Source organism: Spermophilus citellus, assembly GCF_964194105.1.
Source record: "Spermophilus citellus genome assembly, chromosome: 2".
Taxonomy (NCBI): domain Eukaryota; kingdom Metazoa; phylum Chordata; class Mammalia; order Rodentia; family Sciuridae; genus Spermophilus; species Spermophilus citellus.
In genome coordinates, this window is record NC_138183.1 from 192039453 (window position 1) to 192065005 (window position 25553).

The 25553-nt window shown below is 36.2% G+C and overlaps 1 protein-coding gene across 3 annotated transcripts in view; it reads right to left on the reverse strand.

Moving 5' to 3' along the window:
• Nucleotides 1-25553, reverse strand: part of UVRAG (UV radiation resistance associated) — a 320231-nt gene that overhangs the window by 244101 nt on the left and 50577 nt on the right. For all 3 annotated transcript variants that reach the window (XR_014017941.1, XM_081260421.1, XM_081260422.1), the window contains exons 4-5: nt 17369-17530; nt 7669-7743 (exon numbers count right to left, since the gene is read on the reverse strand). Coding sequence is in view for 2 of the 3 variants with exons in the window: in XM_081260421.1 (XP_081116547.1) it covers nt 7669-7743; nt 17369-17530 (237 nt within the window). In the remaining variant the exon portion in view is untranslated. The remainder of the gene's footprint in view (nt 1-7668; nt 7744-17368; nt 17531-25553) is intronic.

Genomic DNA, 25553 nt, shown 5'->3' on the forward strand with positions numbered 1-25553 from the left:
CTTTCAAGATTTTTATGCCCAAGTATTGGTATGATAGCCCTAAACATGGAAAGCATTCCCCTGCATCACTAACATTACATTCAGCCCCTACCACATCCCAGGCAGTGTGGAAGGAATACAATGCTGATACAGTGTTAAGAATTAGAGATCAAACACTCTAACCACAGTGTTTAGAGCCCAGTGAGTACAAGTTTTTATTTATTATTGAATTCTACTCATATGCCAGGCTTGTCATAAACATTATCATATTTAATCCTCAAAAATAGTTCAGGATAAGGTACAAATTGTTATCTGTATTTGCAGATGAGGAAAGAAACTATCTTGCTGCTTTACATAGGGAAGCAGCATTCCTGCCTGGAATTAATTCCATATCAATCTAACTATGAAACCCACAGCCTTAACCACTGGGAATGTGTATTCACCCAAAGCAGTGGAGTCAAAAAGAAAAGAAGAGTGGTTGCCAAAAGGAAATTAAGGCAAAGATAACCTTACATGTACATACAAAAGGCAAAATACTAAACTGAGGTCTAAAAGGTTTACAGCTTAATAGTCCAAGAGCATTTGCTTTCCCATCCTCCCTTAAACAGCCATCCTAACAGGTAAGCCCACCTAGAAAACATCTCACCAGGCCACCGAGCCTTATCCACCAACCTGTACCCACCCATCAAGCCACAGGTGTTCCTCTTTGATTCTCCATCATTTCCAAACATTAAAACCTCTTTCTGAGGTGCTCTCCAAATTATTTAAAGTTCTTCTACAATTCACCTGAATTATCTTCAAAACCCAAACAAATGATATCAAAGTAAACTTTTCAAATATACACCTCTATAAACTGGAGACCCTCTGGAGTACATGCTATATTATCTCCTTGACTAAAAAACAAATGTTTGTGAATCAGTGTTTTACATTTTTGTATTTAGTAAGAGACATGCAGTAGATGCCTGGCATTTACTGACAAAAACAATAATCATTTTTACAACCAAAGATAAAAGCTTCCATCATCACTTGAGTACCTCTTTGCACTGCTGTTAAATATTTGAGTGTCACATTTGTGTGCCAAATAAATGAAATGTTACTGTAGAAAATTAATAAGAGCATATCACTCCCGATAATACCAGCAGGGGCTACTGAACAAAGGACTAAAATCCATAATGTACATTTTGGTTAAAGATTTTCACTGTATTGATTTTCAAACACACCCTGGAAGGGGAGAAAAAAACTATCCACTGCAGTGAAGTGGAGAAGTTCACTAGGTTCCTAAAAACTCAACAGAAATGAGAAAGGCTTTTGGAGAAGGAGACAAACAAAAAGGGGAAAGTTCTGAGCAAACAAGTAATTACAGTTTTGAGACCCAAGTGTGTGAAGACAAATTAAAAGTATGAAAACAGAGCAGAGATTAACATCAATATAATCATCAGCAGCAATAACAAAAGTGTATGTGACCATAACTAGTGCAAAAAAAAAAAAAAAACACAGCCAAAGAATTGGTCAATGAAAATTTTAGTTGTAATTTAAAAGTTGTGTTGAAGGGCTGAGGTTTTGGCTCAGCGGCAAAGCGCTCCCCTAGCATGTACGAGGCACTGGGTTTGATCCTCAGCACCAAATAAAAATAAATAAAATAAAGGTATTGTATCCAACTACTATAACAACAACAACAAAAAAAGTTGCGTTGAAAATGTGCTTTGTTATTGTTTCACAAGTATGACTTTTTAAACATGTGTTTTTAAGAACACATTAAAATCCTTCTCTCAAAGCCTGTCACTTTAGTATTTTTATGAAATAATTCAAATACAAAGTTATGATATCTATTTACAATTACTATAATTAAGAATATATTTGGACTTACTGCTGCCTCCACACACGTTTCTGCTTACCATTTGTTTTATTTTCTGCTGCCTTCATTGTCTCCTACCTAGTTAACAAGGCTTTGTATTCTTTCTATTCCCCTTTTCCTTTGCTAATTAAAAATCCATAATATTGTTTCTTAAACTTTTAACATGCACACTTGAGCACAAACTTTTCTATCAAATCCTAAAGTTTTTTACAATCTTACAACCCCTATTCTCCCAAACAAATCAGTGACAGTGAGTTTTAATCCTGAAATGCTAGGAGCCACAAGCAAATAATATGACGCCAGCTAGCCACTGAGATGATATGATTATGTTAAGATTTACATTCATATGCAAATTGGACTCCTGCTGTTCACCTTGGCCTGCTATGGGACTCATGTTACGGGACTCCTGGAGAGTTCCCATTGGTTGGGGAAGGATAGTCGGAGGAAATTCCGGAGGAAATTCCGGGGGAAATCCTCTCCCCCCCCCCCCCCCCCCCCCCGTTCCGGTAGACGCCTACATGGGAGGACCGGGTTTGGATTGCCGGCGCCTAGGGAGTATTGGCGGCTTTTTCAAAAATAAAGTTTTGTTCCTGCTTGAGTGGCTCGTGATTCTGTGCCCAGCAAAGACTGCGGCACTGAAATCCACTTTACCTTATTAGTGTCAGCTAGGGCAGTGCTTCTCTAAATATTAGTGGGGAAGAACCAACTGTTTGGGAATTTTTTTTGTTCAATCCATTGTAAATTAATACTTTAGTAAAATACAATTAAAAAGTTATAATAGTATTTAATTGTATTAAATTTAAACTTTTAGTCTCCCTTAGTGTATTTAGTTCACCATTGGCTGGTGATCCTTCTTGGACTACCACGGGCCCACAGCCTACATTTCTAATAACAATGGTCTAGTTTGTTTTATCTTAAAACACACCTACCAAATATTGCTTTTTGTTTGTTAGCTTATGGTCAGTAGTTAATTATATTCACTAATGTGTTAACCATTTTTATACCCTTGCTATTTGCTTTCATTCCACATCCTCCCTTTGGGATCATTTTTCTATTTGCATCATTCGCTATAAGTAAAAAGTCTACAGGGAGGTAAGTCCCTATCTTTGAACACATATTTGTGGCTCTTTCACTGTCACTCCAGACTGTAAGCTCACTAGAAACAGATTTATATACTAGCGGTTAACAGTGCTGTGAAGATATATTTCTTCTGGCATCTACTATTGCTAAAGAGAAGTCTGCTATTAATTCATAGGTAATATTTCCTTTCTCTCCCATAGCTTTTAAAATTTCCCCTTCTAGATAGGTGCAGTAGTGCACATCTGTAATCCCAGAGGCTTGGAGGCTAAAGCAGGAGGATCCTGAGTTCAAAGCCAGCCTCATCAAAAGCAAGGCACTAAGCAACTCAGTGAGATCCTGTCTCTAAATAAAATACAAAATATGGCTGGGGATGTGGCTCAGTGGTCAAGTGTCCCTGAGTTCAATCCCTGGTACAAAGAAAAAAAAAATCCCCTTCTAATTAGATTACCCCTAAAGTTCTGCAGTTTCTCTATTTGTCATCTGCAGCCTCCTTCTGTAACAGAGAGAATTCTACCTCAGCTTTCAGGGTTCTTTTCGCCCTGTGAAGCTCATCTTCCAGCCAACTCTGCCTACATCTTCATGCTTCTATTCCATTCTGTTCCAGAGATGGCTAGTATCTTGTTTTTAATTTGTTTATTTTATCAAGGTAAGTCTCTTTAAATTTCTCAGCTTTGATCAATTATTGCTTTTTTGTCTGATGCAGAGGAGGGTCTCAATGGATATATTTATGCAATGCCATCTTGACTGCAAACCCTGCCTGTGGCTTTCTTTTAAAAGAAAAAAAAAAGTGCTTTTTTAAGATTTATCTAATATGTCAAGTTGATAAAGGCACAAGATGGGCTGGACTTCTCAACTGGCTAACTGAAGAACCACAGAATAGAATACACCACATATTCAACAGACATTTACTCACAGTCTGGTTTTAAATGCCAACTCTGCTATTTAGTTGCTATAGAATCTTAGAAAAGTTATTATAACTTCTCTGTACCAATTTTCCTTTCTATAAAAGTACAATTGTGAAGTTTAAATGAGGTAAAGATATACAAAGTGTTTAGAATAGTGCCTGGCACACAAGCATTCACTAAATATTAGCTATTGTTATCACTGCTAGAGGGAAACATTTTACTCTGTATTCCCACATCTCCAGTCAGGAGAAAAACTGTCTACTCATGTCCTAGGAGAGGAGGTCATGAAAGGAACATTTCCAGTTCTCAGATGCCTTCACTTACTCCTTCCCAGGAATGGCAGATGATGTACCTGGTTGTTTTGGAGATGAAACTGGACATGAATACCTTAGTTCTTTCTAGATTCTCTCCAATCAAGAATAGACTATCTACAACACATTTGCAAACTCTGATTTTGGCTTGGAAGATCAGACTTTTTTGCTCCTGAAGGGGCAGTCTCATTTTCATTCATTTTGTTATTTGCAGAGAAAAAGATTCAGATCAAAAGTAAATATATAAAGCCCTTTCAGTTATAGGTAGCTCTTTTAGTCACAGAATTTAAGCCACATTTGCTTATCAATTGTCAGTCATAAAGCAAATATTCTTATCTTCATTTATCTACCACGTAACTTATTTCTGAACTTGTTCCAAACTAAGAAGAAAGGAACACTAGTTATTGGCCTACCCCAATCCTCAAAGACTACTAGTATGTAGCTACAGGGTTGTTGGGGAATTAAATACAATAACAGATGTAAAGTTCTTATCAGAGTAAGATGTTACCCTATTACTATGTGTCAGACTTGTGCTGGACTGTGAGTTGTTACCAGCTGCAGGATGAACTGAATGCCTGTCTCCCCGCAGTCAGGATAGCTAATCTTGGGCAAAGACACTACAAACGGCAGCAGTAGCAGTCTCACGATTCTGATTAAATCACATTTTTATTAAGCAAATGACATGTCCCAAGACATATAGAAATCTATCCTTAAGAAACTTATAACAGCTAAGCTATGGAACCAACTAGGTACCCTTCAACAGATAAATGGATAAAGAAAATGTGGTACGTATACACAACGGAATACTACTCAGCCATAAAGAAGCATAAAATTATGGCACTTGCCAGTAAATGGATGGAACTGTAGACTATCATGTTAGGTGAAATAAACTAATCTCCCCAAAATTGAATGTTCTCTCTGATATGTGGATGCTGACTCAAAACAGGATATGTGTGTGTGTGTGTGTGTGTGTGGTTTCACCTAATTGGAACGGGGGGGGGGGGGAGGACGAGAATGGGAAAGACAGTAGAATGAATCAAATATAACTTTCCTATGTCCATATATGAATATGCAACCAGTGAAACCCTCATCATGTACAACCATAAGAATGGGAAGTTATGTTGCATGTATGTATGTGTCAAAATACATTGTACTGTCATGTATAAGTATATGCAAAAAAAAAAGAAACTTATAGACTAGAAAGGAGAAAGACAAGCTTAGTTACTAAGTGGTTTATTTTATGTCAAAAGGATACATAGGATGCTGATATACTATAAGAACTCAAAAAATGAAGCTCTAAAAAAGAAAAAAAAAGTATCATGGTTTGAACTGAGTTTCCTAAAAGTCCCCTAAAATAATTACATTTTACTAAGTCCAATGGGCAATTTTTACTTTTTATTTGGCCTCACATCCCCTTAAAAAATAAACAGAAAGACAAATTTTAAAAACCAACAACAACAAAAAATGAACCAAAAGCTCTCTCCCTCTCTTTATAGTCTCTGATATTCCACAAGAAACTCTACTCTCTTCCTCTGACCATTCCTCCTCATCATTTTCCCAATGCCTCCTTCTCTACCTGGCTTTTAACAGCAGGAGGGCCTCAAAGCGTGGTTACTTAGATCCCTTTTTTCCCCTCACTGTTCCTACTCTATGTTATCCACACTTATAATTTCAATAACTATTTGCCATTGGCCCCACATTTATGACTCTAACTAAGATCTCTCTCAGAACTCCAGATTCATCTATCTGAATGCCTACTTGCCTTTCACACAAGAATGTCTCAAAGGTACCTCAAACTCTGCATGACCAGGTGTCTTAACTCACCATCTGCCTCCACCAACCCTGGTCTTCCATCCAATTACTTCATCCAGGCCAGAAATCCAGAAGTCATACTTGACATCTTTTTTTCTACCTTAAATTCAAACTATTATCAAGTCATAATGATTTTATATCCTAAAAGTTTCCTAAGTCTATCTTCTGGAGTGGGGGTGTAGCTCAGTGGTTGAGCACTTGCTAGCATGAGCAAGGCCCTGGGTTGGATTCCTAGCACCTTCCCAACCCTAAATCTATGTTCTCTTCATTCTACCATATTCCTATCTTAAAGTATCAACATCTCTTACCTGAGGCTCCTTACTGTCTTTCCACATAGATTCTTGCCTCTTCTATAATCATCCTTATTGCAGTCAGAGTAAAATCATTAAAACACAAATCTGATTTACAATACTGCCACGCTAAAAATCCTTCAATACAGGCCCCTGTTCTTAGGTAAAATCTTTTGGTATCATTTTTCCTCATCACTCTGACCTTTCTTCAGTCTATCAGACTTGCCATGCCCCCTTCTACTTCATGGCCTTCTGGCATGTTAACCTGCCCTTGCTGGATTACAGCTTCAAAAGTCAAATCCCCAAGAAGGCCTTTCTTGAGGCAGTAGAATAAGCTAACCTGAACTCCTGGGCTCAAGTGCCCTCCTGTCTCAGACGAGTGGCTCAGACTACAAGAGTGCACCATAGCACCTGGCTTCCCCATTATATTCTTAGCACTTGGAGTACAGCAGCTGACATACAATAGGTGCTCAATAAAATGCTGCTGAATGAATGGAATGTGCTAAGCAATGGCATTTCAGACAACCAAGAATTATGAAACAACATGATCACTAAGAGCAAATTAGGTATAGAGTTCCAAATTTTTAGGTAAAACACCATAAAACAGAAAGAGCACAGGTTTTAGACGCAGATAACCTGAAATCTCAACTTGGCTCCTTTTTAGATTCTAAGTCCATCCCTCACAATCTGTTTCCTAATCTATAAAATGGAGAAGACAAAACTCATCATATTTGTTCATGGCTAGTATTAAGTAGGGAAAAGAACATGGGTTATCTGGCAGAGTACCAGAGTATAAATATTTGGTGAATATAGGCTCTCTGCCCTCTCCTTGCTCTAATGGCTTTCAGACATAGAAATAGTGTTGACTATTTAAAAAAAAAAAAAAACAAAAAAAAAAAACAACTAACTTTTGGTTTCTTAAACTTACTGAACGTTAGAAAAGACTTCTGAAACATTTTAATAAAACTACTGCATTTAATCAAAATTCACCATTCTTTCTTCTTTTTAATATTTTTAGTTGTAGATGAATACAATGCCTTTATTTTATTAATTTATTTTTATGCAGTGCTGAGGATGGAACCCAGTGCCTCACATGTGCTAGGCAAGTGCTCTGCCACTGAGCCCCAGCCCCAGCCCCTTACCATTCTTTCTTAACCACCAAGGAATTATGTGGAATATGAGAAAACAGCTAGTTTAGGTTTTCCTTTAAGAAAATATGATCTGGATTTAGAAAAGATTAACTGGAGTGGTTATATGCCTTACAAAACAAGTTTGCACTATAAAGAGCATTCAACCTAAGCCACACTACACAACAAACTAACAATGATACTTAAAACACAATTCTATTTACACAGAGCTTTACAGGATTATGTCTACTCAGGTGCAAGGCACACCTGCACTATACAAAACTTACAGCTTCAGAAGAATTCTCTTACCTTATGTTCAAATGGAGCACCATAGTAGCCATCATTTAGTCCAAAAATTATTTCATTTTGGTTGCGGGCATGAATCTAAGAGAGGAGGAAAACACACAATTAGTTCTTCTCATTCCATTCACGTTTTAACATGATCAGAGAATTGACAGTTAAAATATAGTCTACTTCAATGGTGAGGAAAAGGCTGGCTACATTAAACAAACCAGCAGAAAACAAATCAGCTTAACAAAAGACCAGGTGATCAAAGAAGCATTTCCTGCTTTAGTCAAAGGTCTCATAAAAGCATCACGTGAGATAACAGGCATTCCACATGTTTTCCCACAAACAATTCTGAGGTGTCATAGCTATTCCTGAAGGACTTCAGAAGCATACTATACATGCTCTGATGTCAAAGAAAACAGCCCTGTTAGTCTATATGAATGCTTTGAAAATATGAAGCCCTAGAAAAACGTTGAGATTAATATTATTTTCTATTTTCAAAAGCACAATTTAAAGATATTAGTAGCCAATCCATAAAGTCTTAATAGGCTACTTAGTTCCTATCTGCACATCACTGTTTTTCAGACACTACTGATGGGTGCTGCATACAATACAGTGTAACCCTAACTCAGTTCCACCTAAATGGTAGGAATAAAACTTTTTAAAAAACTAAAGAATTGAGATGTAAAATAACTCAAAATAATATAAACTGTCCAACAATGAAATATACAAATAGATTTAATTAGTTTATTAGAAAGAGTTGTGTGACTTTAAAAACTAGTAATAATTTTTCCTGTTGTGAAATATGAAAGTGAGGGTTCAAGTGAAAGAAAGACAAGGAGGGCTACCAGAACCAAATAATTGATCTCTGTCTCTAGCTAGAGAGACAAAGCAGCCCAAGACAGTAGTAGAACATTCCTGGGAGCATTCACCTGACTTCCATCACAATCTCTACTACTAAAACAAGTTTTAAAGCACATTCCTATTTACCTACATCCTTTTTTTTTTTTTTAACTAAATGCAACAATACCAAAAGACAAGTCTACAATCATAAATTTATAATAATTTATATAAAAAATGTGTAATCAAGAAGTTTTTCCATATTACAAGGCAAAACAAAAAGCATTATGAAATCAGTTTCAAGACAGGGAATTTTAAATTATATTAAGTGTTTTACAGACATATATACCAGGGAAAAAGATTAAAATTATATTCATCAAAATGTTAACAATGATTATAGCTGGGCAGAGGGTTACATATTTTTTAAAAATTTTCTTCTTGGGCTGTGGCTGTGGCTCAGTGGAAGAGCATCTGCCTGGCATGTGTGAAGCACTGGGTTGGATTCTCAGCACCACATATAAGTAAAGAAAATAAAGGTCTATCAACAACTAAACAATCTTAAAATTTTTTTTCTTCTCTACCATTTTCAAAATTTTCCAAATTGTCCAAAAGAATATGTATTACTTTTTATTTTCCTTTTGGTATGGGGGATTGATCTCAGGGGTGCTTAACCACTGAGACCCATTCCCAGCCCTTTATACTTTTTATTTTGAGACAGGGCTTGCTAAGTTGCTTAGGGCCTTGCTAAATTGCTGAGGCTGGCTTTGAACTCTGAATTCTCCAGCCTTGGCCTCCCAAGCTCCTGGGATTACAAGGGTGCACCACCTCACCCAGCAAGTAAATGCAATCTTGATTAGTCAGACTATGTTTGAGTGTGTGTGTGTGTGTGTGTGTGTGTGTGTGTGTGTGTGTGTCTCTCTCTCTCTCTTTCTTTTTTTATTTTCTGGTGCTGGAGATGGAACCTAAGGCCTCCTGCATGCTAGGCAAGCGCTCTACCACTGAGCCCCAGCCCCAGTCCCCATGAATTATTTTTTATATCAGAAGAAAATAAATATATATACAAGTAAAGGAGTAAGTGGGGAGATAGGGACAGACACAAATCCAGCATGGAAAGTAAAGTTCTCAAAGTATAAGCTTCATGCAGATGGATGCTGAAAAATAATTAGTTAGCTGAAAAATAATTCTAACACTTAAAAAGATATGCAACTAAAATTAAGTGGCCTGAGTTCTAATAAGCTCTTCAGAGAGAACTCTTGACTTTTTATATCTTGATAGCCCCAGTGCCCTATACTCTGCCCAACATACAGCATTTAATCAATTTTAATGGCACATGCTTTAATTATCTCAGGAGCCAAAAGCAGAAAATACTCCTTGCTCTGTCCTACAGGCTTGTCAAAAACTTGGAATGAAATGGATGTGAAAGTATTTGGGGAAGTTAGACATGAGAAGTAATTGGGGGGAAAAAATCTAATAACTGCATTAGAAACTAGGCAACTACAAAGCTCAGAAAGAGCCTTTTGTTCCTAAGAAAAAAATCATGAGTCACAAAACAGGCTGTAACACATTGAACACTAGTATGTACACTGCAGACTGTTAAACTATGATAATAAAAAGTGTAATATGGAGGCTGTAATATTGCACTTGTCTAATTTGGGGAAGAACCTGGTTTCAATCACTAGCACCACACACAAACAGGGTAATACATATTCTCTTTTACTCATTAAAGATTACTGGCTCAATAATAGCATTAGAATCCTAATAGGGAAACTATGGACTATAAAATTCTATTAACCTAACTACAACCTCATATTTTGGTATCTTTATGAAAAACAGCACACCTTCTAAAACAGCTGATTAGAGTTAGTAAAATGAATAATAAACAGTGTCTGAATCATGGAACAAATAACAACCTAAGTCTACCAAGCACTGTGTGAGCTTTGGCAAATCACTTAATCTCTCTGAACTTCTGTTTTCTCAATTAAATACTAAAGAAAATTAAGGATCTTGCTCATGTGATCTTCAAGAGGCCCCAGGTGATTATGTGCATGTAAAAAGTACCCCAATACTAAAGGCTATAAAATTACTGTTGATATACCAAGTTCTAACTGCTTAAACTAAGTCCAGGCATTTCTGCCATCACACATAAACTAGAAGCTATAGAGTCCCTGTCAGCAGAATCAACAAATTCTTTGAATTCCCACCTTGAACAAAGCTATTTTCAAATTCCCCCTTCTTTGTCATCAAAATCCAAGTCAAATCCAGCTTAATTCATGACTTCTAGTGAAAACATCCTAATAAACTTTAAAGGCTATTCAGAAAATGTGGATTGCACTTGTAGCTCCAACATATGTATAACTTTGGACAAGCTGTATTATCACTCAGGCCACTAAGATTTCCTCAGCTAAAAATAAAAGGAATCGATTATGCTCTATCACATTATACTTCTGTGCCTCTTCTCATCTTTTCTTACCCTGGTTAATTCTAATATATTCAAAATTTACTCAGGTACAACATAATTTAATTGATACTGAAAAACATTCCATTCAATGATGGCAGAATACGCATGACATGTTCATGAAACATGTGCCAAAGTAGACCAAATATTTAGGACCACAAAATAAATCTTAAAAGGATTGAAATCATACAAACTATCTTCTCTAAACTCAACAGAATTAAAGTAGAAATCAATAAGAGAAGGATATCAAGAAAATCCACAAATAACATATCTCTAATCCATGGTTCAAAGAAGAAATAAAAGGTAAATTAGAAAAGATTAAGGGGTACCACAGCATACTCCTGAAATGCCAGACACAAGGGAGACTGAGGCAGAGGGATTACAAATTCAAAGACTGCCAATGCCACTTAGAGAGACCAGTGTGACTCTAGATCATGTTCAACCAAAAGAATGTGGTCAAACTCTAATGGGTTGCAACCCATGTATATATGTGTCAAAATACACCCTACTGTCTGGTATATCTAAAAACATCAAATTTTAGAAGGTTTTTAAATTTTTTTAGGAAAGATCCTGTCTCAATATTTAAAAAACAAAAAAAGAGGAATGGGACAGCTGGTGTGTAGCTCAGTAGTAGAGGCCTGGGCCTGGGTTCAATCCCTGGTAATGAAAAGAAAAAAAAAAAAAAAAAGCCAATGTTCGGAATTCAATGAAAGCACAATATAAAAATCTGTGGAATATAAATGAATCAATACTTAAAAGAAATTTTATTAAATGTTTATTTTAAGAACAAAAGAAAAGGGGCTGGGGTTGTAGCTCAGTGGTTGAGCATTTGCCTTCCACATATGAGGCACTGGGTTCGATCCTCAACACCACATAAAAATAAATAAATAAAATAAAGGTAGTGTGTTCATCTATAACTAAGAAATATATATATATATATTTTTTTAAAGTCTCAGATCAGTAACTATCAAAGAAGAGCAACTTAAATCTGAAGCAGTCAAAAGAAAAAAATAATAAATACAAATCAATGGAACTGAAAATAATAATCAATGAAATCAAACACTAGATCTCTGAAAAGTTAATAAAATTGATGAATATCTAGTCAGAGTGATCAAGCAGAAAAGAAGACAGAAAACACCAGTAGCAAGAACAAAAGTGGAAAGAATCATTACAGACCCTACACAATTAAAAGAATTTAGTAACAGCATGGGAAATTTTATACCAATAAATTTGAAATGCCAGATGTGATACACAACCTCTTTTGGAAGAAAAATCATCAAAGCTCACAAAAATAGTCATACATAGCCCAAATAGCTCCACATCTAATAAAGTCATACTTTAAAACTTTCCCACAAAGAAATATTAACATATAGATGGTTCTACTGAAAAATTCTGTCAAAACTAGAGGAATAAATAGCAACAAGTCTACAAAAATTTCTCCAGAAAACAGAAGTAAACACTTTCCAATCCATTCTGAAATCAGCATTACTCTCATACCAAACCAAACAATCAAGGACACTACAAGAAAGGCATAAATAACCCTTATGAATATAGATACAAAAAAAATCCTAACATAAGATTAGCAAACTGAATCTAACTATATATAAAAATCCAACATGTTTATACATATAAAACTGTAACTGTACATATAAAGGAAAATCCATCTTAACCAAGTAGGGTTTATACCAGCAATGTGAAAAGAAGGTCTTGACAAAACTCAACCACCAACCCAGTGTTTAGCTAATATTATACTGAAAGACTCCAATGTTTTCCCCCAAGTTTAAGGAAAAATAACAAGGATATCCATGGTATCTACTTGTATTCAACACTGTACTTGCAGCCTCCCTGAAATATGATAAGAAAAATAACTAAAAATATATACAAATTATAAAGGAAGAAATTAAATGTGTTCTTATCAATCAGTAAAAAGGAGTCTCAAAAAAAAAAGTTCTGAACCTACAAGTGAGTTTAGCACAGTTATAGTATATGAGCTCAATACAGAAACTTTCATTTATACCAGCAACAAAAATTGGAAATGGGAATATTTGTTGAAGGAATCCTATTTAAATTACCAAAAAATATGGAATCTATAGGTTCAAATCTAACAAAATAAGTGCAAGATTTGCAGGCTAGAAACCACCAAACACTAGTGAATCAAATCAAAGAAGAAGAGTTTCATAAATGAAGAGATATATCATGTTTGTAGATTGAAAGAGATTCAATATTAATAAGATGTCAATTCTCTCCAGATTTTCTTAAAACTTTCCAACAAATTTCCCAGCAGGATTTTTGTAGAAATTATCAAACTGATCCTAAAGTATACATAGAAAAGCAAAAAACCTAGAATAGCCAGATTAATTTTTCTTTTGTTTTTATTTAAATTAATTTTCAACTGATATATATAATGAATAGCCAGAAAAATTCTGAAAAAACAAAAAAAGTTGGTAAACTCAAACTAGGTGAATGAATTCAAGATACACTTAGTTTTATAACTATAGTAATCAAGATGACTTGGTATTGGCCTTAGGATAGACATAGAGCTCAATGAACCAGGCAATGCAGAAACAGAAGCAATTACAAATGACTTATCATAGAGATTTTCAAATAAGGACAAAGTAATTCAATTGAGAAATATAATGCCCTTTACAATTGTTCCTGTATAATTGTTCATTCATTTGCAAAACAATGAACATTGTAGTTCATATAAATGTTAATTCAAAATGAATGTAAATGTAAAGTCCTAAAAGGTAAAACTTATAATGGAAATTTCCTCAAACAAATAGAAGAAAATCTTAGTGATCTTGAGTTAGGGAAATATATCTTAGAGAACACATAAAAAGCATGAAATACAAAAGAAAACTGATACACTGGACTTCATAAAGATTAAAACCCTTATGCTCTTTGAGTGACACTGTTAAGAAAAACAAGACTGGCATTATACTTGTATGATGCTCAATATCCTTTTTTTTTTCTTTTTTCTTTTTTTTTTTTTTTAGAGAGAGAGAGAGAATTTTAATATTTATTTTTTAGTTTTCAGTGGACACAACATCTTTGTGGTGCTGAGGATCGAACCTGGGGGCCACATGAGTGCCAGGTGAGCACGCTACCACTGCTTGAGCCACATCCCCAGCCCTCAATATCCTTTTTGACATTAGGCAAATTAAAATGATATCACTTTAAACCATTAGAATGACTAAAAAAGACTAACAGTAGGAAGTGTTAACAAAGATGGGGAACAAATGGAACTATTACACACTGCTGATGGGAATGCTGAATGTCATATTCACTTGGGAGACCATCTGGCAGTATCATGTAAATTTCAATATGTGCTTAACCATTAGACTCAGCAATTCCATTCCTCAGAATTTACCAAAAAGAAAGATATTTATGTCAACACAAAGAACTATACTTAAATGTTCACTGCATTATTCACTATGGGAGATGATTACTCTACATTGTCAACTTCACCATACCCTTTAAAAGGATAAATTCATTGTATGTACATTATACCTCAATACACCTGGCTTAAGGAAAAAAAAACTTTATTCTGAAGTCATCCCTCTCTGAGTCTCTCCAATTTGGTCTAAATACTTCGTCTATGCACTTCCATAGCTCTTCATGAAAGTATTCATCATTATCAGTTTACATGGCCTAAAAAATCTTGTCTTCTACTCTGAATCCTTAACACTAAGAACAATGAACTTAACCAATTCTGCCTTTTATCCTAATATATCTTGAAAGGGTAAAAGAAACTGAAGTTAAAATGTAAAGAACCAGGTATTGTAAAGTTTCTAAGCTGCAAAGCCAGAGTTAAAATGTAAAGGACCAGGTATTGTTAAGTTTCTAAGCTACACTCAAAGCCCGAAATTCCTGTAGCTGTTAAGACAATTCCCGGGACTGTCCATTAGATAGATATGTGTAGGAATCCCCCCTAGTTGCTTAACAACTTGGACCCAGTGCAGCTCAGCACGTAGGCACCTCAGGGCCTAAACCAATCAGTTTGAATGTACACCCCGATTTAGGACTGACCTATCACCCCCGCCCAACATGTTCCTGCCAATGAATGTACTAATCATGTTTGAGAGTTGTTGTTCGATTTTCCCGCGCCTCATGATGATTTGCTCTGATGTATGCAAAGCCCCCACCCTCCCCAAAAAGTGTACTTAAGCACTGCTTAACCCCTGCTCAGGGCTCTGGGCCACTCTCCCTTCTTGAGTGAGCACGGAGCCCCAGCGCGCTGGATCTGCAATAAACCCCCTTTTGCTGTTGCATGAGTCGGTCTCTTGGTGGTCTCTTCCTCCATCGAGCGCCGGTCCCTTACAATCTTACATCTTACTTTCTTCTAAAAGTTTGTAATTCTATTTTATCTGGTCTTTAGTAGTATGTTACTTGTTACACCTAATTATTTCATAGGTATTTTTACTTTCTACAATTTTATTAAGTTTCTAATTGGCTTTAAAAAACATAATTTTTCCTTTATTTTAGTTCTCTATTACTCCAGCATACTTCCTTCCATGGCCAACTTCCTAAGGAGATACCCAAATGCTGACTTTCTGAAATAGGGTAGATTACAGACAAGCTCATTTGAGAACTTGAACATTACCTAAGGAATGTGTGAGTTGAAACACATGATTAAAACTACCTTCATTAGCCAAAAATCTCAATTCCAGAATATAGACCTGCAACAATATGTTAAGAACCACCATTTTCCACAAAATGTAGATACTTTCAGATGAGCAATAAGCACATACTGGAGAGAGCCAGGTGTGGCATGTGGGAAGAGAACAGGGAAGAGAACAGAGTATATGCCTCAGTACCAGTCTAAAGGCAGCAAGTATATCTGGCACCAAAAGAGAAGAAAAAAGGCTTACACCAAAAGTCATTGTTTTACAAGTTTTAATTAACATGAGCCCTAGGGTCTGGAGATGTAGTTCAGTGGTTAAGTATGTACTTACTATGGTGCAAGGTCCTGGGTTCAACCCCTAGGACTCAAAATATTTTTAAAAGACCAGCTCTAAAACAGGACAAGATAAAAAGATTCAACAATTGTAGGAAATTAGAATTAAGTTAAGAAAGGAACATAAATATTAAATGCACTGCTCCGGTCACTATAGAAAGACACAAAATAAATAAGAATATGATAAGAACAAGGCCTCACTAATACATGGAATCTAAATATGTTTAACTCAAAGAAGTAGTAAGTAGATGGTGGTTTTCAGGGGCTATGCAGGAAGAGATGTTAATTTAAAAATATACAATTTCAGTTAGTCCAAGAGATCTGTTATAGGGCTGGGGATATAGCTCAATGGTAGAACACCTGCCCAGCAGGCTCAAGGCCCTGGGTTCAATCCGCAGCACTATAAAAACAAAATATAATTTAATTAAAAATGTTTAAGTTAAAATACAGTAAGCAAAATGAAGGTGGAGAATTTTTTCAATCTGAAAAAAAAAGACGCAGGATTAAATTGTTTCTTTAAAAAGAAACAAACCAGAACATATACATTAAATAAATATTTTTTAAAAATCAAGGATGTTGTAAATAATCTATGACTAACATTTTAGTGTTACTTCTAATAGTAACACCATAAGGGTCACAAAATAAAAAAGGCACTCATTCTAAAGTGGGGCTGAAGGTTACCAAATATCACACATATACAAACCAGTGTAGCATAGCACAAAGAGAATGATTTATTAAATCATCCAGGCCTGGATTTAAATCCTAGCTCTACCCATCTGTGTAATATTGAGTAGTTTCCCTTCATAAGGCTGCTACAAACCTTAATGATGATAACCTATGTCTGGGATGGCAAACAGGTTTCATTTCATATGCAATTATGATTGCTAGCTGTGTCCTGTAATACTATTAGAAACAACTATACTTTTAGGCTCGGGAAGGAGAGTGCTAGTATCAGTAAACTACATCAGTCACTGGTAACAGCAAAGATAGAAGAAAGGTAGTAGTACATAATCCAGGCATTTGTCATCCCTGTGCTCAATAAACAGTAGCTCTTCTTATTTCTGGAATAACCCCACTTCACTGGTCAAAAGAGAGGTATATAATGGCATATCTCTTATTTCAACTTAATTTTCATCAGATTCTAGAGGTGAATATCCAATAAAACAGAAAAAGCAGAATGATGTGAGAAAGCATATCCTTTCTTGGAAACATACACACAAAAAAGAAACCCTTAAATTAGCAGATTATGGTGTTTCTGCATAAGTTTCTTCAGTTAAATATATTTTTTAAACTAGACAACAATTCAAACCTAACAATAAAAGGAACAGAAATAAACAATAGCCTATGTAAAGAATCATAAAGATCTCTCTGTATAACAGAAAATGTAGAGACAGAAGCATCAATACAAAGGTTAGGTTAATTTGGAAATGACAACCACTGAAAACCACAGTATAAAATCTAAAAATTACCTGCTGACCCAAGTACTTCAGTCCATCCAAACAGACTTTCCATTCAATCAACAGCTGGTAGATGTCCTCCTTTCCACCCCAAATCTTCACCACAAAGCAAGAAACAGATGTATCAAGACGGTCTGGCATTATTCCAAAATCAAGACTCCGCCATGTTGGATTCTGTTCATGGAAATTAAAACATGCTTTAAAACTCTAACTTGTTTATAATTATTTCAATTAGGTAGCAAATCATTTTGTTTTTAAAAATCAAAAGATTTCATAAATATATGAAATTTCAAAATTAAGTGAACCAAGAGATAGTCCAATTAATACAAAGAAGGTGATAATGGTACTTCTGAATTTATCTGCTTACTTATTATAGTCTCTAGAAGGAGCATAAAATCCCATGTGTCATTAATGTGGCTTTAAATGGCAATTCATTCATTTATTCAACACTTAATAAATAATTATTAAAAGCCAAAGCATAATCAATACACCCAGAGAGCCTCTAACTCACAGTGGAGTTCAAATCTCTATTTAACATAATTATATCACAGGGGATGTAAATCAATGATAGAACACTTGTGTAGCATGTGCAAGGCACTGTGTTTAATCTCCAGCAGTGAAATAAATAAATAAATAAAAATAATCATATTGTTTCATAAAAAGTTCAATAACAGAATTATGCAAAAGGTACACAGTAGCATGGGAAGAAATATTAAACTCTAAAGGAACAGAGCAAGAATCAGAAGCTGTGAAATTCAGCTTTTAAAGAACAAGCAGGTTTTACCAGACTAAAATAAGGAATTCCAGGCAAAAGAAACATGACACACCAGGGATCAAAGGTGTGAAATAGCAAAGTGTGGTCAGGGAACTAAGAACAACTGTTGGCAGGAGTGGAAAGACACAAAGATGGAGACAGAATCAAGGACTAAACAAACAGAAGATCTTTTATACCTTGCCAAGGAGCCAACACTACTCTGTATAAGAGATTGAGCCACTGAAATTTTAAAGTTAGGAGTGACAAGATCAGCTTTACGCTCTGAATGAACATTACTTTTTATGTAGTTAGTTGAAATACTCTCTGAAAAGTCAAAATTCTAAGGGTTTTTAATAACATCAAAAGAAATTAAATATGAAGTATCAATTGCTTTCATTTCCTCTAGAGTAAATGTTTGGGCTTTCATTGATGAAGGTAAACATAACCAATCTTATTAAATTAGCAACATTCATATTATTTAAATCAGTAAATAAAAAGGTCTTCATAAGAGTTACTGTTCTTGGCTTTGTGGCAGTTTTTTCCTGAAAAAAAGTAGGAGGGGATGTGGAGAAAACCCAAAGCCCAGAGGGAGAAAAAGGGCTAAATGGCATGATGATAAAACAGTAAGCACATTTTACAATCATTTTTGTATTGGGCTATATAAAAACTAAACTTGCCTGGCAACTTATCAAGACCTTATCTCAAAAATAAAATTAAAAGGGCTAGAATGTAGTTCAGTGGTTGAACATTCCCGGAGTTATTGTCTTAGAATTCTAATCTAAGACCAGCAGGATTCCATACTTATATGATCCCCAGTTTCTATCTCATTATCATTGTTTTAGCAGTCCTGCTACAGAGGGACAGAATTTCATTTAAATGTGAGGATACCATTAAGGTTTACAAATAACATGCCGACCTATACCATGAGAAATGCTAGAAGTTCTTCAGACTGAAGAAAATGATACCAGATAGAATCCTGGATTTACAAGAAGGAATATAAAGGGCTGGAATTGTGGCTCAGTGGTAGAGCGCTGCCTGGCATGTGTGAGGCACTGGGTTCGATTCTCAGCACCACAGAAAAATAAGTAAAGGTCCATTAACAACTAAAAAAATATTTTTTTAAAAAAAAAGAAGAAGGAACAAAGAACACTGGTGATGGTAAATATGTGGAGAGCAAATATAAAAGACAATACTGTCCAAGGGGTGAATAGAAGGAACCTACCCACTTCTGATAATGACAGGTTGGGCAATCTTCCCATTGAAAATAATGAAAAATGTTAGCTAAAATATTTTTTAAAAATCAAAAAAAATCTAAACCAAGAAGGCAAAAACCCAGAGAACTGTGGGGTCTAGAAGACTTTTGTCTGCAAGCCACTGCTGACCTATATAAACTTAGGACTTTGGTTCTGGCAGTCTTCAAGAGACACAAAGACATAATTCAAGACCCAAGTACAAGCCCCACTCACATCTTAGAGAAGTTGCTCTCCACACTGAGTGGGGACCATGAAAGGGCTGTATACCCTCAGTCCATGAGTGAAACAGAACTAAATCCCACCAAACTCCTATGTTAAATGTGTGCAGTCAAGAAGAATGGGGGAAAAGAAAGTCTCTGAGTAAGTAATAATACACAAAGCAGCAAAAGAGAAAAGAAAAATATGGAGAAAACTTTTAAAAACACGCATGATAGAGTGAAAAGATCTAAAATGCATTTAACATATAATCTAGAAATAGAAAATGGATAAATGAAGAGGACACAGCACTACTTGAAGAAATAGTATCAATTTCCTAGACTGATTTAAAAACAAAAGCCAGGGGCAGTGACGCAAGACTGTGATCCCAGAGACTCACGAGGCTGAGGCAGGAGGATCACAAATTTGAGGCCAGCCTCAGCAAATTAGTGAGATCCTGTCTCAAAAATAATGTAAAGGGCTGAGGATGTAGCCCAATGGTAAAGCACCCTTGGGTTCAATTGCCAGTACCACAATCAATCAATAAAAACAAAAGAAAGCAAAAAAAAACATTAATTCTCAGGACCAAAATATCCAACAGATTCCAAGTAAGGTAAATAAAAGTAAAACCATATCAAGACATATAAAGTGAAAAGTGAAACTACAGAACACCAAGCAGGATGCAGTGGCACATACCTATAAACCTAGCAATTTGGGAGGCTGACACAGGAGACTCAAGTTTGAGGCCAGCCTCAGCAACTTACCAAAACCTTCAGTAACTTAGCAAGACCCTGTCTCAAAATTTACAAAAATAAAAAAGACTGGCAATATATCTCAGTGGCAAAGCACGTTTGGATTCAATCCCCAGTAACAAAAAGAGAAAGAAAAAAACGAAACATAGAACAAAGGTAGAATCCTAAGTGCTCCCTCAGGAAAATGACCTTTAAAGAAATCACACATAAACTACTGACTTCTCAACAGCAAGAACAGAAGCCAGAAAGCAGTGGAGTTGTGCTTTCGATGTCCTGAAAATAAATGACAACACAGAATTTATTTATTTATTTATTTGTTTATTTATTTATGGATACTGGTGGTTGAACCAGAGGTAGGTACTTTACTATTGAACCATATCCCTGGTCCTTCTATTTTTTATTTCAAGATAGGGCCTCACTAAGGTGCTGAGTCTGACCTTGAACCTGCAATCCTCAAGCCTCAGCCTCCCAAGTCACTAGGACTATAGGTATACGCCACTACACCCAGCTGACAACCTAGAATTCTACCTGCAGTAGAATATTCTTCATAAATAATAGTGCATGTGACACCAGCACATACTCATTAAAGAAAATTCTAGAGGATGTACTTTAAGACACGTGGAAAGTGAATCCAGATAGAACATTTGTGTTGCAAGAATGAATGAATACCAAAAAAGTGGTAAATATAAGAGTAAATCTAAAGGAGAGATGGAATTTCTCACATTGCAAATTAAGTAGCTCAGCAAACTTTCTCCAAAAAATCTAACAATGAACCTGGACAAAACAGTTGAACAACAATTTCAGGGCCGTGAAAATCAACCAAATTGGGGATCAATTGGTAATAAAAAATTCAATGTCTTCAGGTTAAGAACAGGGAAGTATGTGGCATTCTTACCCAGGGATGCTTTTATGCCCAACTCCATTTCGGTATACAAAGCTGTTCTATTTGGGAGAGGTGGGTAATTGTAAAAGAACTGGCTTGATTTGAAATGGAGCATGGAAAAACTGCAACCCCAGCAATGCTTTAACACTAGTAAGCGCAATGGCAAATGAACAGGGAAGACCAGCAGTTCAGTAGCCTGAACTTACAGTTGTTTGTGATAAGCAATGGACTGGGAAATTAGCCAGAAATTTAATAGGAAGATCTAGAAAATGAGATAGCGATAGGGGGCCTCGATAAGCAATCCGTACATCCACCCAAGGAGACTCCAAAGAGGGTCTAAACACCCACACATTCCTGACTGACTGAGCTGGCATGCACATGTGGGGCAGAGATGAGAAGGCCCAGTGGAAAACAAAAGCCACAGAAAATTTAAAGACCGCCCAAACTTGAAATGCACTCCCAATCCTTAAGCAAAGGTCAATGATGAGGTATCTGAGCCCAGAGTCTGACCAATCACTGGCTGACCAATGCACTATGCAGACCCAAGAGTAAACACTAGAAATGTGGATGGATTAGGAACAACAGCAGATAATCAACCAGACAGAACCACTGAATTATGGAACGGTGTGAAGATTCTTTTAACTTCAGCTTTTCTCTGTCAATGAAGACAACTGAGAGGCAATATAGAAAAAAGTGCTCTAATTTAGTAATACTGCTAAATTACATAAGCCCCTCTCTGTTTTAGACTCTTCAGTTATAAAAACTGAACAAGCTATCACCTCACTGAGTTTTCTGAAGCTTAAGTAGTACAGTAATAATAACTAACTATAGAAATAGCTAAAACCTAACACCTGAAGACAGATAATATATGAAAAGAGCCTAGCAAAATGCCTCATTTAGCATATAAGAAATATCTAGTTCTCGAAACACTGGCCAGAGCAATTAGACAGACGAAAGAAATTAAAGGCATAAAAATAGGAAAAGACGAACTTAAATTATCACTATTTGCAGATGACATGATTCTATACCTAGAAGACCCAAAAGGGTCTACAAAGAAACTACTACAGCTAATAAATGAATTCAGCAAAGTGGCAGGATATAAAATCAGCTCGCATAAATCAAAGGCATTTCTGTATGTCAGCGACAAAACTTCTGAAACGGAAATGAGGAAAAAACACTCCATTCACAATATCCTCAAAAAAAATAAAATACTTGGGAATCAATCTAACAAAAGACGTGAAAGATTTATACAGTGAAAACTACAGAACCCTAAAGAGAGAAGTAGAAGAAGATCTTAGAAGATGGAAAAATATACCCTGTTCATGGATAGGCAGAACTAACATTATCAAAATGGCGATATTACCAAAAGTTCTCTATAGGTTTAATGCAATGCCAATCAAAATCCCAATGGCATTTCTTGTAGAAATAGATAAAGCAATCATGAAATTCATATGGAAAAATAAAAGACCCAGAATAGCAAAAGCAATTCTAAACAGGAAGTGTGAATCAGGCGGTATAGCGATACCAGATTTCAAACTATATTACAGAGCAATAGTGACAAAAACAGCATGGTACTGGTACCAAAACAGGCGGGTGGACCAATGGTATAGAATAGAGGACACAGAGACTAATCCACAAAGTTACAACTATCTTATATTTGATAAAGGGGCTAAAAGCATGCAATGGAGGAAGGATAGCATCTTCAACAAATGGTGTTGGGAAAACTGGAAATCCATATGCAACAAAATGAAACTGAATCCCTTTCTCTCGCCATGCACAAAAGTTAACTCAAAATGGATCAAGGAGCTTGATATCAAATCAGAGACTCTGCGTCTGATAGAAGAAAAAGTTGGCTCCAATCTACATATTGTTGGGGTCAGGCTCCAAATTCCTTAATAGGACACCCATAGCACAAGAGTTAAAAACAAGAATCAACAAATGGGACTTACTCAAACTAAAAAGTTTTTTCTCAGCAAGAGAAACAATAAGAGAGGTAAATAGGGAGCCTACATCCTGGGAACAAATTTTTACTCCTCACACTTCAGATAGAGCCCTAATATCCAGAGTATACAAAGAACTCAAAAAATAGACAATAAGATAACAAATAACCCAATCAACAAATGGGCCAAGGACCTAAACAGACACTTCTCAGAGGAGGATATACAATCAATCAACAAGTACATGAAAAAATGCTCACCATCTCTAGCAGTCAGAGAAATGCAAATCAAAACCACCCTAAGATACCATCTCACTCCAGTAAGATTGGCAGCCACTATGAAGTCAAACAACAACAAGTGCTGGCGAGGATGTGGAGAAAAGGGTACACTTGTACATTGCTGGTGGGACTGCAAATTGGTGTGGCCAATTTGGAAAGCAGTTTGGAGATTCCTGGGAAAGCTGGGAATGGAACCACCATTTGACCCTGCTATTGCCCTTCTCGGACTATTCCCTGAAGACCTTAAAAGAGCATGCTACAGGGATACTGCCACATCGATGTTCATAGCAGCACAATTCACAATAGCTAGACTGTGGAACCAACCCAGATGCCCTTCAATAGATGAATGGATAAAAAAAAATGTGGCATCTATACACAATGGAGTACTATGCAGCAATAAAAAATGACAAAATCATAGAATTTGCAGGGAAATAGATGGCACTAGAGCAGATTATGCTTAGTGAAGCTAGCCAATCCCTAAAAAACAAATACCAAATGTCTTCTTTGATATAATGAGAGCAACTATGAACAGAGCAGGGAGGAAGAGCAAGAAGAAAAGATTAACATTAAACGGAGACATGAGATGGGAGGGAAAGGGAGAGAAAAGGGAAATTGCATGGAAATGAAGGGAGACCCTCATTGCTATACAAAATTACATATAAGAGGTTGTGAGGGGAATGGGAAAATAAACAAGGAGAGAAATGAATTACAGTAGATGGGGTAGAGAGAGAAGATGGGAGGGGAGGGGAGGGGAGATAGTAGGGGATAGGAAAGGTAGCAGAATACAACAATTACTAAAAGGGCATTATGTAAAATTGTGGATGTGTAACCGACGTGATTCTGCAATCTGCATTTGGGGTAAAATTGGGGGTTCATAACCAAAAAAAAAAAGAAATATCTAATCTGTTGAAAACATTAGCCCTATTGATCCCAACAGTAAGTCCACATGAAGTAAGACAAGTTGTTAATCTCAAAAAGTTAAAAAGACAAAACACTGTATTTTAGCAAATCCAAGAAACCACAACTTTCTCTATGACTTTTACGAAGAACTGATTTTAAGATGCATCTACATTTCAAAGAATGAAAAATGTGCATCTTAGAATCAATGAAACATCGAAGTTCAGCATCATATTATATAAGGTTGCCTAATAAAAACAGTACCAGAAATTGAATCTTGATGTCTAGAATTTGTCTCACATTCTTTTTCGTACATTATTTTTGTTTTGGTTTTTAGCTCCCACTACATGCCAGCAGTCAGAACTCAGAACAAAAGAAACCTTAAGGGATTGTCAACCTCTTCCCTATTTTAGATCCTACAGCCAAGAGGCTACAGCAGGAAGAGAGAACTCTATTCTCTTCTCTGGGGGAAAGGAAAAGGGAGAACTATGCAGAACTTAAACTTGCTCTTGCTGCTCCACCACACATTACCACTGACTAGGGTGGGCACACAAATAAGTGACTGAACATGACACTATAGGCAAGAATATTACTGCAAGAATAAAGTATGCATTACAGATTAGCCAGGAAGGGCCTGTCCTTCACCAGTTCACCCAGATCGCCATCAAGGACTTGAGAAACTTGGAGCCAGGAGTTCTGGGCCAAGCCCTCTAGTTCCAGAGCTTGAGGATATGCCTAAACCCCCTGGGTCTGAGGCTCCTTCACCCACTCAGCCTTACAGGAGTACGAGCAGTTCTCACAGGCCTTGTAGAACAAGCCAAGCATTATTCCTGATTTAATTTAACATTGTCTATAATGCACGTGAGGAAGATGCATACAACAGAGAAAAGGACCTATAGTTTACATATTCTAGAAATATGAGAAGTAAAACAGACTGTTGGACTTGACAGTCCAACTCCAGTTTTGAAATGAGGATGTTGAGACCTCTGACTAGAGCCCTTCTCTGCCTCCCCCGACCCATTCTGTTCCAGGTCATTTCTCTCTCACCACAGGGTTTCAGTTCAAGCATTTCTTCCCCCAGAGAAGTCTTCCCTGATCTCCCAAGAACCATCAGACTCTACTGCCAGACCCTACATGAGATGGGGTCTTTTCTGCTATTGTTTTTTCAACTTAAAATATAACACCATGGAGATACAGTAAGTACTCAAATATTTGTTGAATGAACAAAGAAAAAACATCCTATTCCTG